General features: G+C 48.5%; 1 protein-coding gene across 1 annotated transcript in view; it reads right to left on the bottom strand.

Annotated features, from left to right (window-relative positions):
- Positions 1–1,544: 1,544 nt before the first annotated feature.
- The window catches only part of LOC138259247 (cadherin-related family member 4-like), a 329,970-nt gene continuing 313,811 nt past the window's right edge, over positions 1,545–17,703 (bottom strand). Inside the window, exon 19 of the mRNA XM_069206849.1 lies at positions 1,545–9,980. Within this exon, the coding sequence (XP_069062950.1) occupies positions 9,925–9,980 (56 nt within the window). The 3' untranslated portion in view covers positions 1,545–9,924. The remainder of the gene's footprint in view (positions 9,981–17,703) is intronic.

Genomic DNA, 17,703 nt, shown 5'->3' with positions numbered 1-17,703 from the left:
ATAGTAAAACACGCAGGTGCAATTCAAAAGATTGTTCACTTTGCTATAGAAGAAAAAATGGCAACGTCTGAATGAATATTACACCTATCTAGTACCATGAAAATAAATCTTACAGCAATATTTTGAAAAAAAGGGTTGGATTTTGCCCTTGGCATTTCAAAAATACAAATAAAGGTTGAATTCTCAGCCAGGAAAATTACTTAATTCAGTATTAGTAACGTGCTATACAGCACTTAAGACAAATGTAAATTGTGATATAAAGAGTTTAAAAAGTAGTTGTTTACTATTAAATGTAGTTTTAGAGTCAGATACCCGAAGCCCTTCTCTGGAAGAGGCTGGCCGTATTGTGAGGTAGAAATCAAACTTTTACTTAATAACTTACCTTCACCGTCTTTGTAACTCCTAAATGCATACTGTATAATGCATTCCAGCTGATATTTCACCTGTCCCTCTTCTTTTCTTTATCTGCCCATTTTTGACATTTTACTGCAGAACTAAAAGAATGTAATCCCACTGTCACAAATAAAATGTGCATCCTAGGAAACAGGTTGGGTAAATGCAGCTCGTTTTAAAATGAGAAATATGCTCTGACTTGTTTGAATTAGACATTGTGGAAAAACTCAGTGCAAGTGTAGAAGTCAGGTCACAATGTAAATAATATATGACTTCTGACGTGTGTTTGTGACTTGAAAGAGTTACCTGTAAACAACCTATGTAATGAATAACAATTTCCTGTTTTTTGTTTCCTAAAGAGATAGTAGAATATTGTTGTCATTCAAAAAGTTGACAGTGTGAACCAGATATTCATAGCTTTTATAGGTATTTCCACCTATATTCACTTTCGAAAAGGAAAAAAGTTTGACCATAGAATTGTCCGCTCTCCGTAAAGGTACCGGTGGCTTGGCACAAACTCTTACTGGAACTCACAGAGGTAAGCAGGTGAACACAAGGCCAAGTGTATCTATTTGCTACACTGGTCTACCAAGTTTCGGATAGCATTTACTGTTGCAAAAATATAATGCTTCTGGGAGAAACAATTTGATGTGTTGGAATATTTTATGAGTAGGTCCTCAAAAATTACTTTTTGAACCTTTCACATTTTAGGTAATTTCTTTGGGGAAATGTGTTGTAAAATGCATCATTTTGTAATTGTATTTGTTTTTCAAAAATGTCTACAGGATCCGCTATAACCTTAGGTTGGCACTCTTCACCTTCTCAGTGAAGCTCATGTTAGGGCTTCTGTCTCACCACTTCAGAATTTAACCAGCCACGTGGCCCCACCACAACAAATATCCAAAAGAATCATCCATAAATCTGTTTGATTGGATAGTGCGAACAATTCTTTAAAAAATAGAGTCATCTGAAAATAATTACCTTTGAAAAGCCTATCTATCTCTCCGGGAAGGTCTAGAGGATTGACATTAAGTATTGTAAAGCAGGTGAAGCACTTAATGGTTTGATTTCTTGCCTTTCACAGTGCAGAACTCTCTGGTGAGTCATGGTTTCTATTATGAATAATGACAGACAAGCTTTTATTTGGAGGATCATATTTTAATTAATTTAAAATCCCATGGAGATCACAAAATACACACATATCGAGTTTGTGGACATGCTACAGAACAACAATGATGATACCTGTAGGGGACCTGGGTTACGGTTCCCACTGGTGGAATCTGCTGAAACATGACTGATTGCATTGATCTCTAAATAAGTAAGGGTCTGACAGAGTATCGATACCACCAATATAATGGTCTGCCTGCCAAAATTATATGCAAGTAGACTATAGTTTGACGACGCCGGAGATTACTCTGTCTCTACTGTGGTCAAACTTCTCCTTGCTCCAGCTATTGGTCCGCCCATGCAGTTTAATGAGGCAGAACTATAGCCGTTTTTCATTTCCCAGCATCACTAGGCAAACCCTGGAGGTAAGGGGCAGTTTAAATTTAAAAATGCCCTGCTCGCCAAAGGATTCTTTTTAACTTTTAAAACACCAAAAACCTACTTTGGGCTTTTTCTTTCAAAAATAAAAATAGTTTTAAAACTTTACTCTACAACTCTGCTATAGTCGACTGAGCTGTATGACAGAGCTCCAATACATTCACAGCAACCGCCTTGACAGCAGTTCCTGTGAATGGTAGAAATGTCCGATGGGCTAGCAGACATTTCTAAATCTAGCAGGAGAGTACACCATCAGGGTGACAGGGGAATTTACTCTGTCACCCTAACAAAGTACAGTCAGCTGCCAAGTTATAAATCAGCCCCAAAGGGGCTGATTCACAACCTGGCGGCTAGGTTTATAACTTGGTGGACGGATTGTACTGTGGACCATCATATTGGCGGTAAGGATATTTCATCACCATTGTGATGGAGTATGCTTATCACCAATATATAAATCAGGCCCTAAGTTCTTAATTTTTTGGATGTGTGCTAATTACCATTGGTGCTTGGCAACACACATGGTGGCTTGAAGGGACAACACCCTCCATTAATATGGCCTAATATACAGTGCAATTTACAAGAATATGTGACTGCCAGACCGGTTACATACATTCTCAGGATTTTTAAGTAGAGAACTTCATTAAACTGGCCCCATTATTAACACAGACATTATAGAAGACTGCCTCTACTGTGATCATGAGCTCAGAATTCCCTGGCTTTCTTATATATATTTTTTAAAGATGTAGTTATTGTTTTTTTTGGAAGTATCTGATACATTTCATAACAGCACATCAGTAGGCAAACAATCACCACCTCAAGCGGTGTCAACCTGTGTACATTAAAGCAGTGTATGATTGATATTTTTACAAGGTAGTCTAGAGGAATAAGCGTGCAGACATCATTGTCAAACAATTAACATATAACAGTTATGCATAGCTCAAGGAACTATGTGCGTTGTAAGGGATGCGCTATTCATGATCGGAGGTTAAAGAAAGTGTCTGGACTGGGGATCTGCTGGGGCTAGGGATTAGGTTGGATCAGAGTGCACAAAGAGAAGTGCTAACCTCTCAGCAGGTAAAATGAGTTAGTTATTCTAGAGTGTCCCCTCTTTCATGGGGGGTGGAGATCGTTTTTGGCCTTAACATGTATTACCAGATGTTCCCAGCTGCCCCCCTCTGGATGAATAATTCCCCATGCTCTCAGCCATTGAATGTATTGTGCTTCTGCCAGTGCCAAGTCAGCAGGTCATGTAGCCACTGTTGAATTGTCGGGGATGCCGAAGACTTCCATGCCATGGCTATACTCAGTTTACATAACACGAAAGTGATAGATATTAATTCCCAGATACTTAAAGAACTCGTAATTCCATTGGAGACGTGTGTCTATCGCGGCTCCCCTGAGGGAAAAAAATGTGGTGCTAGCAGTAATAGAGATGAATTGGACCAGTTTACCAGTATCCCCGATGCATCTCCGAATGTCTCTAGAAGTTGCATAAGGGCAGGGAGTGTAGCTCGCACATCACGAAGATAAATAAGGGCAGCGAAATGACATGGTGATGTCCCAGTTCCAGGACTCCCCAGGCCCCAGCTCGTTCACGGAGGTAGCAATCGAGGGGCTCCACTGCCAAAGCAAAAATGTAGCAGTGACAATGGACATCCCTGGCATGTCCCTCTTTGGACAACAAAGCTGTCTGGTATTGTGTGGCCTTTCTTCACTCTGGCCAATGGTTTTGCGTACAATGTGTGAACCCATTGCAGGAATCGAGGCCCGAATCCCATGGCCTTCAGGGTTGAGAAGAAGAAGTCCCAGCCCAAGGTGTCGTAGGCCTTCTGTATGTCCAATGACACTGCCACCTGGTCGAGGGCGTCCGATGGGGTGTTCTGGATTAGCCACAACAGGTGTTGTATGTTGAGGAAAGTGCTACAGCCCGGTATAAAGCCTGATTGATCAGTGTGGACTAATTTATGCATTACAGGAAGTAATTGGATCGCCAGGATCTTCCCTAAGATCTTGCAATCAAGATTCAGTAAGGAGAGGGAACGGTATGACTTAACATCCAGGGGATCACGTCCCGGTTTAGGTAATACCACTATTAAGGCCTCACAAAGTGAATCCGGCAATGCGACCCGAGCACGTGCCTACAGGAATACCTCTAGGAGTCGCTGTGTGACAGTACTTGAATAGGTAGAGTAGTACTCAAACGGTTGACAATCTGTGCCCATGTTTCTGTCTGTCTTAAATCGCGTTCCACTTTGGAGAGGCCCCGTACCAACTGTCATCTAATACCCCAGGAGGTCGCCATGCAGTGGCCGGGGATCACCACCTTGTGCGCCTCCCATTTTGTGGCTCAGAAAGACATGGATCCATTGTTCACTTTAAAATATTGCTGGATGCCTTGTGATAATGCGTCGCGGAAGGGTGGGTCCAAGAGGGCCTCAGGCTGAAGACGCTAGGTAGGAATGGCGGGCGTTGTTTGCCCCAGTTCAGGGTCGACATCAGCGGGCTATGATCCGAGTGCGTTCTTGCTAAATATTCCATCTGAGTCATGAGGGGGGCAGTCTGATCTGTGCAGAAAAGTGATCAATCCTGGTGTGTAAGTCATGAACAGGTGAGTAGAACGAATACTCACGATCATGCAGGGGACCCAGGCGCCATACGTCATATAGATGCATATGTGCGCTCCATTGTTTGAAATGGCGGGAAATATAGTTACTCATGGCAGAAGGTAAAGAGGGTAAGAGTGGTCAAGGTTCAGGTGTGCAACACAATTAAAGTCTCGCCCCCTAAATTGCTGGAAGCAGTGGGTCTAGAAAGATAACAGGAGTAAGATGGTCTAAGAAGCCTGTTTGGTTAACGTTGGGCGTGAATATCACTGCTACGTTGAGAGGGGCGCCATCTAACGGGCCTTCTAACATAACATACCATCCTTCCGTATCTACTCTCTGGGCAGTTAGTGCAAAGGGGACTCCTGGAGCTATACAGATAAGCACCTCCATGCATATGCAGAGGTAGTAGTAGCATATATCTGTCCCCGCCTTTTGGCCCAGAGACGATCCACTTCTAAAGCCGTGCGGTGTGTCTCCTGAAGCATTGTGAAGTGTACATGTCTGCGTTTCAGGTATGAGTACACCATATAGTGTTTGGTGGGGATGTCATGCCCGCACATTCTATGTCATACCTTGGTATTGTGGAGCACTTTCTAGGGGTAGGTTGTCAGGCATCATGTCTGGTATGTTATGTGCGGTATATTCCTGTCAGGAAGCCAGTCCCCTTTTGCCCCCTGCATCTCTCCTGCCCTTTGTAAAGAATCTCCCACGGTCACCCACTGCAAAAGTGTTGAGGACTTAAAGTAATATCCCTGCGTCCCGTGAGACGTTGCATAACAGTGCATAACATTCAAAGAAACAACTCCCCAATGCATTAACATTCTCCCCAGGACAGTAACCTTGTGATAGGCTGCCCAGTGATAAACATCAGCACAACAACGTATAAAACAAAAATGTGCTAAGGAACTTGTCAAAGTAGGCATGGTATGGGGGCGTGATTTGTGGCTAGAGCTCAAAACTCCTCGCATGGGCCCAAGATTTGGTAAGGAAGGCGCTAGAGGATGATTCCCAGCTAATATTCCTGTGTCTGTATCATAGATGCATAAGAGCGTAGCAGTAGTAGTGTCCTAGGGCCATATGTAGCAAAGGTTTTTACCCATTCTGTGTTTATGGGAAAAAGTGTTCGTACATATGTCCCTTAGTGTCTAAAAGGGGAGCATGTCATATGAGGTCATCGGTGGATCTGGGTGTAACATCGGGAGCTCCGATGCTTCAGATCCGGTTCTCCAACCTCGGAGCCAGAGTCTCTCAATGTGTTTGAACGCAGGGTAGTGAATGGGTTGGTTTGATGTAACGCCACCGCCTCAACCGCCCAGGCTCGTTCTGCTATCACCTGCTCCTGGTCGGGCTCGCACGTGGCATTATCCGTCTGCGTCTTTTGGGTTTAGGTGGCACCCATGTGCCTGCCTCCATTTTGTTCCCGTTGTTTGTGGCAAGGCCTTTGGCATGTAGCCCGGGCCACACGTCCTCCGATGTTTGGAAGATATGCAAATTGTCACCGTCTATAACTTTAAGTGTCGTCGGGAAGAGGAGAGCATATTTGATTTGGAGCTCGCGTAGTCTTGTTTGGCTTTCATGTAGGAGCCACCCCTTCATTGCACGTCCATGGTGTAGTCTGGGTAAGCTGAGATAATAGCGTTTTCGAATTGCCATGGGCCCTTAGTGTGAAATAGCTGGAGAACAACATCCCGGTCTCAAAAGTTCAGCAGTCAGGCAATGAGCGGGTGCGGCGGCGCTCCCGCTTTAGGTGGGTGTCCCGGGATACGGTGTGCTCTTTCTACCGAGAACAAAGGAGGTATCCTGTCTTTCAGCACCATGTTCATAAGCCACTCCTCTAGGAAAAGTTTGGCGCAGGGGAGTTCTGATCTCTCTGGGAAACCAATGAATCGGATATTGTTGCACTGCGAGCGCCCTTCCGCATCCTTCACCCTTTGATGCAGAAAGGATATCTCTTCTTGCATAGTCGAGACTTTAGTTTGCAGCTCTTTGACAGTTGGTGACACGATTTGTATTGCTGATTCCATCAGGCTGACCCTGTCTGCCAGTTTGCGGTGGTCCGCACGAAAAAGATTCACTTCTAAGGCCACTGTGTCTATTTTTGCCTCAAGAGAGGTTTTAGTGTCAAATATGGCATGTAGGATCTTCTCGAACTGTTTGGAATGATTGTGTAATGTAGACTCAAGTTGGCGGTAAGTGCCCAGTTGCAGGAGCAGGTCTGGGGGGAGGCGACCGCCATCATCACTGCATTTCCCACTGTTTTAGTAGGACATGTCTTCCCCATAGCGCCTTAACAGAGGGTATGTGACGGCCACCCTGCTGTGTGATCTGCAGGATCACGTAGGTCAAGGACCGTCGCGTGGAGAGCACACACTTCTGAATTATTGCCTAGCAGAGGGGGTTCTACATAGCATTGGGATTCAGCTCTAACTAGGTGCCCCACCGTCGGCAGACACGTGTGGCAGAACCGTTGGTTATCCGGCAGTGCACTCAAGTTGCATGGGGACTGAGCGCAGCTGGTCCCAGCAAAGAATCAGCACACGGGCCACGAGTCCCAGGCCGGTAGCAAGAATAGGCCTTCTGTACACACCGCACCTCTCCAGAGCATATCAGGATGGGGACCGCCTTTGAACAGGGCCCCAGTGCTCCACCCGGGTAGGCCAGAAACCAAACAACTACAGGGGCAAGTGTACACCACCCCTTTGCCGTGTCTCACCTTCCTCGATGCTGGCTGCGCTATGAGCAGCAATATCTCACTTTAGGCACCGCTCCCCCATACAGTCTCAGTAGGCCCACCGGACTCACCCCTGTTTCTCGTGGTTGTTCCAAGATCTGTCTGTTGCTACCGGTGGCATTACACCCTGTGTTTAATTGTCGGTGCAACAAGGTATTTTCAATGGCGCACCCATCTGTTCATCATGTTTTTCGGGTGCTACGACTAGCCACAACAAGTGGGGCCCCCTGTCCTCCAGTGTGTCCCGCTTCAGCGCGTGTACGTCTGTTGCTTCCAGGTAGCACATATCCCCAACGGCGGTTCCAGCAGCATCGCCCACGGAGGTGGGCTCACCAGCTCTCCGATGGGGTCGTCAGCGAATGTCACCATTGCATCCACCCACAGCCCACCACCAGCCTCCGAGCAGTCGGGTCTCGCTGTGCAGCAGTTCCCGCCTTGGAATCGGTCCGAATCACGTTCTGTAGCAGCAGCAGCATTGCCCTCCTTACCAGGCTCGCTGGTCCCTCGTCCAGGTCTGAGTCCTCATGTCCGTCTCCTCTGCAGCTCCTCCCCTCCTGGATGGGGCCCAGGAGCACAGCACACCGCCGTCAGCGAATACGGGCAACGTTGTGCCATCCGTCACGCCACAGGTCCACGATCAGTCGGGCCCAGTTACTCAGCTGCCCCAGCCTCCGATTCAAGCAGAATTTAGTGTGCACCTTCCTGGGCATGTCGGGACGTCTGCTCTCCGATTAATCCTCTGTGGCAGGTCCAGCTTGCATCTGTAGTCAGGATATTGAATGGGCCCAACGTGGAGCTCATTAGCTAGGGTCCGACATGATCTCCATCTTGGCCACGCCCCGCTTTCTTATATTTAATCAGTAGGCAATAAGTTGGCCGGCTCCTTTTTTTTTTTAAATCCCTAAAAGTTAAATTCTAAGGACAAAGGCTGGCTAAAAGCATTTTGTTTTGCTCTTAGGAGGGGGAAGAGGGAGGCTGTGGAATTAGCCAAGGGTATTAACAGATAGCATCTTTGTATTTGTATGAACACAGGTGCTGAACCATATCTGGGCATTGTCATCAATATGTGGGTTAGGTTCCAAATTTAGATTTGGTATAATACGATGCTACACAGTTTGCCTCTGGGGCAATATGACCGATCGTCAGTCTTGATTTGTCCCTGTGATGAATCCTCCACTCAAAATATATTGCACTTTACCTTTTTTGCAAATTTTTTGTCCCATGCACCAAGCGTTTTTAATCCCTATTTTGAGGAAGTTCAAGCTTTCCTACCTGCAGACTTGCTATGCTATACTTCCAGCAACTTAGCTCATCTCTTTGTTGTTGTGTAAGTTCTTTTTTAAAACCTGCCATGTGTCACAGGCAAAAAACGCTGTTCTAAGAAATTATTTGGATATTTTTTTCTTTTTTAAAATAATATTTGTGTAAAGATTTAAAGTTTAGCTCATTAAATTACACAATTTAGACTTTGTCAAAGACACACATGTGATGGTCCAACTGTATGATTACTTAAGAAAATGTCCCAAAATGAGTTTCTAATGAGTGTTTTTAAGGCTTTTTCTTGTGAGCAGCTGCCTTTAAATTTAGATTTACATTGATTTTTACTGAAAAATATTAGAAGTGGCTCTGTGTTTATTGCAAGTATTTTAATAATGTGGTTTTATGTTTTTAAAAAAATCCAAATAAAGCTTCTTGATTGATTAACTCAGGATACATATGTGTATAAGTTGTACACAATATTGGAGTGGCAAATTACATTTACCATTGTTGTGGTAAAAATAGTGAATAGTTTTGCTAATTTGCAATCAGAGATAACCATATTTGTTTTCTTTTTACAACAGAATAATTTAACGTTTTTCATAGATTTTTTCTCCTCAATAAGCAGAAAGTTAAAGTCAATGTACCTCCTGACGTTCATCGATATTATGTGACGAAGCCAAACATAACTACTGTATGCCTGCTGAATATACCATCTCAGTGAAGACTACCTATCGTTCCACTGGGGCCTGAGGTACACATATCGAGGAGTTGTACGTCCCACGTCAGGCCATACTTTAAACAAATTCGATTTAAGAGCCTGATTTAGATATTGGTGGAGGAGTTACTCCATCACAGCGGTGGTGGATAACCCGTCTGCCGAAATGAAAATCCAATTAAATCCCATGGATTTAGATTTCGGCCAACGAGATGTACGTCACGGTAGCGACGGAGTAACTTGTCCGCCAATGTATAAATCGGGCCCTCAGTCTTTCTAGTTTATGCTGATGGTGAGAATTCCCTTAGCAGAATCCTGCAGCAGTGATATGAATCTTTTCAGAGGCAGTGGTCAAATCCTGCCATTTTTAAGTGATCTGTTGAGGGATGTATGTTCAAGACGCATGCTCATCTTGAATGGTCGCAAACATATAAGAGAGGAGATAAATAGGTGTTTAATGATATCACCCTCTTGTTATATTCTTACATAGGAAGGTCAGTTGATGAAACAAAATATTTAAAGTTTGATTTGTGTTTCACTGGTGTAAGAAGTAAAACAACCTAAATTGTGCTCTATGTTGTATGGTTAAAAAATAAATCCTCTCACATAAGTACAAAGTGTGTCTGTCCCATTGTCGCCAAGTGTGGTGAACAGTATCGGACAGTTGATGCCCCTCAAATCCAGCGTCGTTCTCCAGTTTGGCTGTTGAAGATGTAATCTCGTCCTGTAACTATAGACAGAAATCTCAGTTACTTCTTTGTAGATCACCATTAATTTGGCAGCATTTTTATGTAACAGTATTTAACCATGTAGCATGGACAGGTTATGCACTTGTAACAATTTTTCAGTGTGTCACTTTTCCAGTATATAACTATAGGGAAGGACCACCTTTTTTCTTGCTCTTTCAGCACACTTTTTTTTTACAAACTTGTCATAGAGGAGAGGGGCATACTGAAAAACTCTTATTGGTATTTGTTTTGGAACCATCCCTTTTTACGCCATGTAGAAAATGCTAAAAACAATGGTAGACAAAGGCTGCCAGCAGCATGCAGAATCAACAAACTGTATACATCCAGCTTCCAGACCCCTATTCTGATGGAAGAGCACATAGGCCACAAATCCTGTGCATGGGTACCTGTTTCTAATTCTTATCAATTAAACTGCTGAGGAAGAGATGTAAAAAGAGACGAAGGCACCTAGTGAATAGGGATGGCATGAATACACAGTACAGTGCTTCATTTCTGGGTCACTGGTGTATGGAATCAGATAAAAGACCACTTTAAAAATAGTAATGGGAGAGAAATCGAATGTATGGTATGTGAGGGCCTGTTAGACTATTATACAATAAACACTAGTTACATCATAAGAACTATGGGCAATAGTTAATCTTCCTGACCAACTGCAAAACAACAGAAGGAAAGTGTGAATGAATTAAATGAATGAATGAATTAAATAAATTAGTAAAGCACAAAACAGCAGCTCCACAAGGAGCGTCCTGGTGATAGATAACAGTAAGACGCAGTTAAGCAAAAGAGGGGGTGAAAATATTTTATTTGAAGTCACCATAGTGGCTCTTGGTGGGAAACAGACTATACGAATGTGTCACACATAGGGGAGGTCTTGTTAAGTCTTTTGTAACTCAGAGGGTTTAGGCTCTAATAACATTTGCCACCAATAGCAACCATCCTGCGTCTCCACATTCGCTGAGAGGTGATTAACTGACATAAAAAGTGCAAGAACTCCCAAATAGCAATCATTTTAATTGTTTTTAAAGAAAAGGATGGGGCCGAGGTAGGTAGCCTCCTGATTAGACAGTGTATTCATGCCTATCAATACACATCCCACAGTATGTCATGTTGTTAGTTGGGAATGGACATATGTACACATTTACTACTATTACTCAAAAGCAAATGTTGAGGGATTGATGAAATATCTGTGCAAGTTAGAAAAGGAGTGTTCTTAATTTTTAAGGGCTATTTATACAGAGACACATGTGGCTTGACTCAGACATCACAAAGTAACAGATAAATGCAATCTTGATAACAGAGACTGATTCAACCCCCCAGCAGCACATTGTATACAAACTCATTACTACATTAAACAGGAAAAAACATCATCAACTGTTCAGGCTAACAGTCTGTCTAGTGCGTCTGGCCTAGCAGGCTCCAAGAGCCAACAAACCACAGGCCCCTGGCTCAAGAGAGTCCCTCAATTGTCAGTTCTTCCGGGAACTGGAGAATAAATGTAGTTTTGGACCTTTTAATTTTGGTTTCACATGACTATCCCCATTCCAAAAGTGTTTAACATGGAACTGCAGACTTTACGTTCAGAGATACCACTCAGAATCAGTGTTTCTAGACCTGGTATCCCTACACTTAAATTCTTGGGCATTTGTATTTGGGCCACCTGTGATTTCTGGTATTCACATTATAGTCAGAAGTTCCAGATCTTTATACTTTTCCTGAACAAGAGTGTCAGTTAAGGCCCAAAGAAAAATGAGTGTGTTTTAGTGGGTCGTGCTGATAAAGCACAAGAGACTGGTGGAAGCTTGAGCACTCTTAAAAGGTTCCTGTGATACACGACAGACGATCGCAGCATAAAGGGATTTCTGGTGCACAAATGGGTTCGTGGATTGTGCACATGGATTTAGATGAACCTTATTTTTTATCCAGAAGACAGAGCACAGGATACATAGGCGGTCATTCCAACCCTGGCGGTCGGTGATAAAGCGGCGGCCAACCCGCCAACAGGCAGGCGGTCAAAAAAATGGAATTCTGACCCGCCAACACAGGCCGCCACTTTAACACTCCGACAGACAAACAGCGCGGTGGTCACCGCCAACAGGCAGGCGGCAGACAATGTACCGCCCACAGTAACACAACTCACCAATCCGCCACCTTTTCCGGGGCGGGAGCCCCGCCGATAAAAACACGGCGGAAACAGACTACGAACGGGAAAACGCTCACATCTATACACTCCACGAGGACGGAGGACAGCATGGAACCCGAATTAAACATCCTACCAGCTCTTGTCTACCTGCTCATCTACCACGAGTACGAACTCCGGCGCAGAAGACAACGGTGAGTCCTGCACCTACGACACAGGGGAGGGGGAGGACGAAAGGTTACGGGCACACACATACGCCCCCCCCAACTATCAACATACCAATGCAGAGCAACAACTGAGTGACACCCCCCAAACCCCCCTGAAAAATGCAAAGACATAATAACATTTTAATTTAAATTTATGTATAAATTAGGTTCATTGAAGTCATGGAAAATTATCGTTATGAAATATCAAAGCAAAAATCATGAACAGTGCGAAAGCTATGTACATAGTCAATAAGTCCTGCTCAGTGTGTCAAATATCCACAGTCCGTGGGCCAATGTCTACCAAACACATGGGCAAAGCCCACACAGGAGACCTGAGTCCGTTGGAGAGAACACTGCTGGGGCATCAGATGACAAAACTACAGGCACCTCAGGGGGAAGGGAAGGGGGGGCACCTCAGCCACAGGAGTCCACGACGCCAGAACCACGAAGGGGCCACCATGCCCACTGTGCCATCCTGGGGAATGCAAAGCCACAGTCCATCAGGTGGATTACAGACTCCACTGGTCATGGAGGAGGCAGGGTGCCCAGAGTGCAGCGTGAACACTAGCTCGACACAGAACCGGCACTGTCAATGGGCCAGCGGAGCTTGACAGGAAGGGCCCAGCGGAGCGGTGCTTGAGACGGCGGGGCCCAGCAGAGCGGTGCTTGACAGGAAGGGCCCAGCGGAGCGGTGCTTGACAGGAAGGGCCCAGCGGAGCAGTGCTTGACAGGAAGGGCCCAGCAGAGCGGTGCTTGATAAGGCGGGGCCCAGCGGAGCGGTGCTTGACAGGAAGGGCCCAGCGGAGCGGTGCTTGAGACGGCGGGGCCCAGCGGAGCGGTGCTTGACAGGAAGGGCCCAGCGGAGCGGTGCTTGAGACGGCGGGGCCTGTTCAGCGGTGCCTGTCTTCACGGCGGGGCCCTGTTCAGCGGTGCCTGTCTTCATGGTGGGGCCCTGTTCAGCGGTGCCTGTCTTCACGGCGGGGCCCTGTTCAGCGGTGCCTTTCTTCTCGGCGGGGCCCTGTTCAGCGGTGCCTGTCTTCACGGCGGGGCCCTGTTCAGCGGTGCCTTTCTTCACGGCGGGGCCCTGTTCAGCGGTGCCTGTCTTCACGGCAGGGCCCTGTTCAGCGGTGCCTTTCTTCACGGCGGGCCCTGTTCAGCGGTGCCTGTCTTCACGGCGGGGCCCTGTTCAGCGGTGCCTGTCTTCACGGCGGGGCCCTGTTCAGCGGTGCCTTTCTTCTCGGCGGGGCCCTGTTCAGCGGTGCCTGTCTTCACGACGGGGCCCTGTTCAGCGGTGCCTGTCTTCACGGCGGGGCCCTGTTCAGCGGTGCCTTTCTTCACGGCGGGGCCCTGTTCAGCGGTGCCTGTCTTCACGGCGGGGCCCTGTTCAGCGGTGCCTTTCTTCACGGCGGGGGCCCTGTTCAGCGGTGCCTGTCTTCACGGCGGGGCCCTGTTCAGCAGTGCCTGTCTTCACGGCGGGGCCCTGTTCAGCGGTGCCTTTCTTCACGACGGGGCCCTGTTCAGCGGTGCCTGTCTTCACGGCGGGGCCCTGTTCAGCGGTGCCTTTCTTCTCGGCGGGGCCCTGTTCAGCGGTGCCTGTCTTCACGGCGGGCCCTGTTCAGCGGTGCCTTTCTTGTCTATCAAGGGAGCCAGACCTGGCCAGGACTCCCTGCTTAGTCGCCCTCCGACCGTGCAGTTGCTGGACCCTCCTGTGACGGAGTCCTGGGCCCGTGGGTGTCCTCCGTCACACCCGGGATGGGGCTTGTGGGGACCTCCTGGTCCGCGCCCCTGCTGGCTGACTTCTCCGCCCTGCTGCCCTTGCCCTCCTTCGATGAGGCTCTCTGGCCCTTGCCTGCCCTTGATGTTGTGGCAGGTGACGGGCCACGACTTTGCTCCTTGGGGGCAGCCGTGTCAGCCTTCTCACGGCGGGCCTTGGTTTTACGGGTTCTCTTTCCAGGGGGGGGGCTGGCTGTTCCCTTGCTGCTGGCCGATGTATCTGTGCTGGGAAAGGGTGGACTCCAAAACCCGTGCACAATGGTCAGACTTGATGCAGGGCTGGTGGTGGCTGAGGTGCTCTTCGGACTCTTACCAGATAGAGGGGGTGGGTCAGGTGGTGCAAAGAGGTCAAGTTTGGAGAGGAAAAGTTTTTTAGGAGCAATGGGAAGGGTAGGTGCAGTGGGTATGGGAGTGGAGGGAGAGGATGTGGTTGTAGGAGAGTCAGGTGTGCTGTCTATGGGTGCAGGTGCTTGTGACGTAGGCTGTCGTGTGGTGGTTGGCTGTTGGGTGGGTGGCTGCCTGCGTTTGTGTGTTTTGGAAGATGGGGTGACAGACACAGTGGGAGAGGACACAGGGGACGTGTAAATGGCAGTGGGGGTGGTGACTGCACGTGTGCGGACTGTACTGGAGGGTGTGGTGGTGATGGAAGTACTGGCTGATGGTGGTGTGCATGCAGGTGTGAGTGGAGACGTCACAGGGAGGGGGGAGGGAGACGAGGAGGAGGGGGACACAGAGGTGGTAGTGACTGTTGCCATGGCTGCATCTGGATGTTGCTTGGGTGAATGCTTGTGGGATCTGTGGTGCTTATGTCTGGATGAGCTGCCCTTGGGTGTTGAGGTGTGTGCAGGCTGGTCTGATGGTGTGGATGGGATAGGCTGAGGAACAGGAGACTGGGAGACGGTGGAGGCAGTTAGACGAGGGAGTCTGGAAACAGGGACAATGGCTGCCGTCAGTGCTGAGGCCAGAGCATTGAACGATCGTTGATGGGCAGCCTGACCCGAATGAATGCCCTCCAGGTATGCATTGCTCCGATGCACCTCCCTCTCTACCTCCTGGATGGCATTCAAAAGGGTAGACTGCCCAACAATGATGGTCTGTAGGAGGTCAACGACCTCCTCACTGAGGGCAGCAGGGGTAACTGGGGCAGGGCCTGAGGTGCCTGGGGCGAAGGAGATGCCCGCCTTCTTGGGCGAGCGGGCACGGAGCGAAGGCTGAGGGGCTGCTGGGAGGGCAGAGCTGGTGCGCTGGGTGGCGGCTGTACCTGTTGAGGCGGGGGGCACGGATGTTGCCGCCACCGCTAGGGAGCTCCCTTCCGAGGACGTGTCAGTGTCGCTGGTGTCACCAGGGGTCCCCGTTGTGGAGCTCCCCTCGCCCTCCGTATCACTGGTGACCTCGGTGTCTGTAGCATGGCCCACCGGGGCCTTGTGAGTTGCAGCTCCCTCGTGCTCCGATGCCAATTCTCCTCCGCCTGATGATGCTAATGCACACATGCACAAGAAGATAAAGAAAAAGGGTGGGGGGAGAAATAAAGACAGGTTGAGTGCATGCATTGTCAACACCGTTGTCGGAGAGGACAGACACAGGAGCCTCCAGCACTACGCCGCGCAATCGGGGTACACTACTCAGTACTTGTGACTAGGCCTACAGGTCTATGGACAACAAATGCACACATGGGTGATGCTGGACCATGGATTGCTGTACTTGGCACCCTACAGAGGTGGGGGGCGGGGGCACAGGGCCATGCCTAAAGGAGGGGACTACACTACAGAAAGCGCCCTGGCCTAATGTCACCCACAGCCCTCCTCCCCCACCCAGGCACCTCCACTGCACGTAAAGATAGCAGAATGTGCTGGTACTCACCCCCTTGTGTCTGCTGTGATGTCCTCACGCGCCCATCCAAATCGGGGTAGGCCCCCGCCAGGATCCGGGACATCAGGGGGGTCAAGGTACGACTGGCACCCCTCCTACGTTGGGAGGCCATCCCCAGCAGTGACTCGGCGGTCTTCCTGGTCCCGCGGCGGATGTCCTCCCACCTCTTTCGGCAGTGGGTGCCCCGTCTGTTGTGGACCCCCAGGGCCCGGACTTCCTTGGCGATGGCACGCCAAATGTCGACTTTCTGATGGGTGCTGACCTATTTGACATGTACAGGGTGGGAAAGGAAATTTCAACATTTTTCTGCATGTTAGATGTGATTGTCCCCCCTCCCCAACCCTGCCATGTGGCACATTCTCTCATCTGTCGTGCCTTGCACTCCTCATTCGCTCCCCACCCCACCATCTTACATCCACCATACACAACCCAGGCATAGCCCATTCAACGTGCACCCAGTGTACTTACCTGTTGGTCTGGAGGACCGTAGAGTAGCGCATACTGGGGCAGGACCCCATCCACAAGTTTCTCCAACTCTTCTGAAGTGAAGGCAGGGGCCCTTTCCCCAGACGCAGCAGCCATTGTCTCTTCCAGACCGAGGTCACAGCAGCACTTGCAGTATAGGTCCTCTCCTGTGGATGATCAGGTCTCGAGTGATTAAGCAGATAGAAAATGGCGGTCACGCCCGCGGCGGTGCGTACCGGCGCGGTGCGTACCGCGACCGCCGGCGCACATCGTCATTGGCTCCTGAGACCCATAGGGTGCAATGTTAACCAATGCGCCTTCGCACTGCGGTCTTCGACCGCCTACCGTCACGGTGTGCCACGCCAGCGCGTTGACCTCACATCCCACTGTCACACTTCTCAGGTCAGGCAGCCGCCATTACAAGGGCCCACATGGCTTAATTGCTACTGCGTCACACAGGCCTAGGCCTTGCATTGCCACTCATACAAGCCTTTCAATGCATAGCGATTCGTGTACTGTGCAAGCTGGGTGAACGTACCTGTGGGTTGCTTGACTCTGTGCTCCATGTTGTCCTTCCTAGGCACCGTCCGCTGGGACTTGCGAGGAGAAGGATGAATCCTCCCGTGTACCGACCGCTGGTGGACCTGTCGACAATGGAAGAACGACATATTATACTTCGATACCGACTTGACCGAGCCACTATACATGAACTGTGTGCCCAGCTGGAGCCAGACCTGATGTCCCCCATCCGCCAACCCACAGGGATTCCCCCTCTGGTGCAGGTTCTGTCAGTACTCCATTTTTTGGCAAGTGGGTCTTTTCAGACAACAGTGGCCATGTCATCAGGGATGTCTCAGCCTATGTTTTCTAAGGTTTTGTCCAGAGTGTTGTCTGCCCTGATGAAATACATGCGGAGATACATTGTTTTCCCTGAGGAGGGTGATTTGGCCACTGTGAAGGGTGATTTCTATGCCCTTGGACATATCCTCAACATCATTGGTGCCATTGATGGGACCCATGTGGCTTTAGTACCCCCAAAAGACAATGAGCAGGTGTACAGAAATAGAAAAAATGACCATTCGATAAATGTCCAGGTGGTCTGTTTGGCTGACCAGTACATCTCCCATCTAAATGCCAAGTTCCCTGGGTCAGTGCATGACGCGTATGTCATGCGAAATAGCAGCATCCCTTATGTGATGGAACAGCTACAGAGACACCGTGTGTGGCTAATAGGTGACTCTGGTTACCCCAACC

Source organism: Pleurodeles waltl, chromosome 9, assembly GCF_031143425.1.
Source record: "Pleurodeles waltl isolate 20211129_DDA chromosome 9, aPleWal1.hap1.20221129, whole genome shotgun sequence".
Lineage (NCBI taxonomy): Eukaryota > Metazoa > Chordata > Amphibia > Caudata > Salamandridae > Pleurodeles > Pleurodeles waltl.
This window is presented reverse-complemented; position numbering and strand designations above follow the sequence as displayed.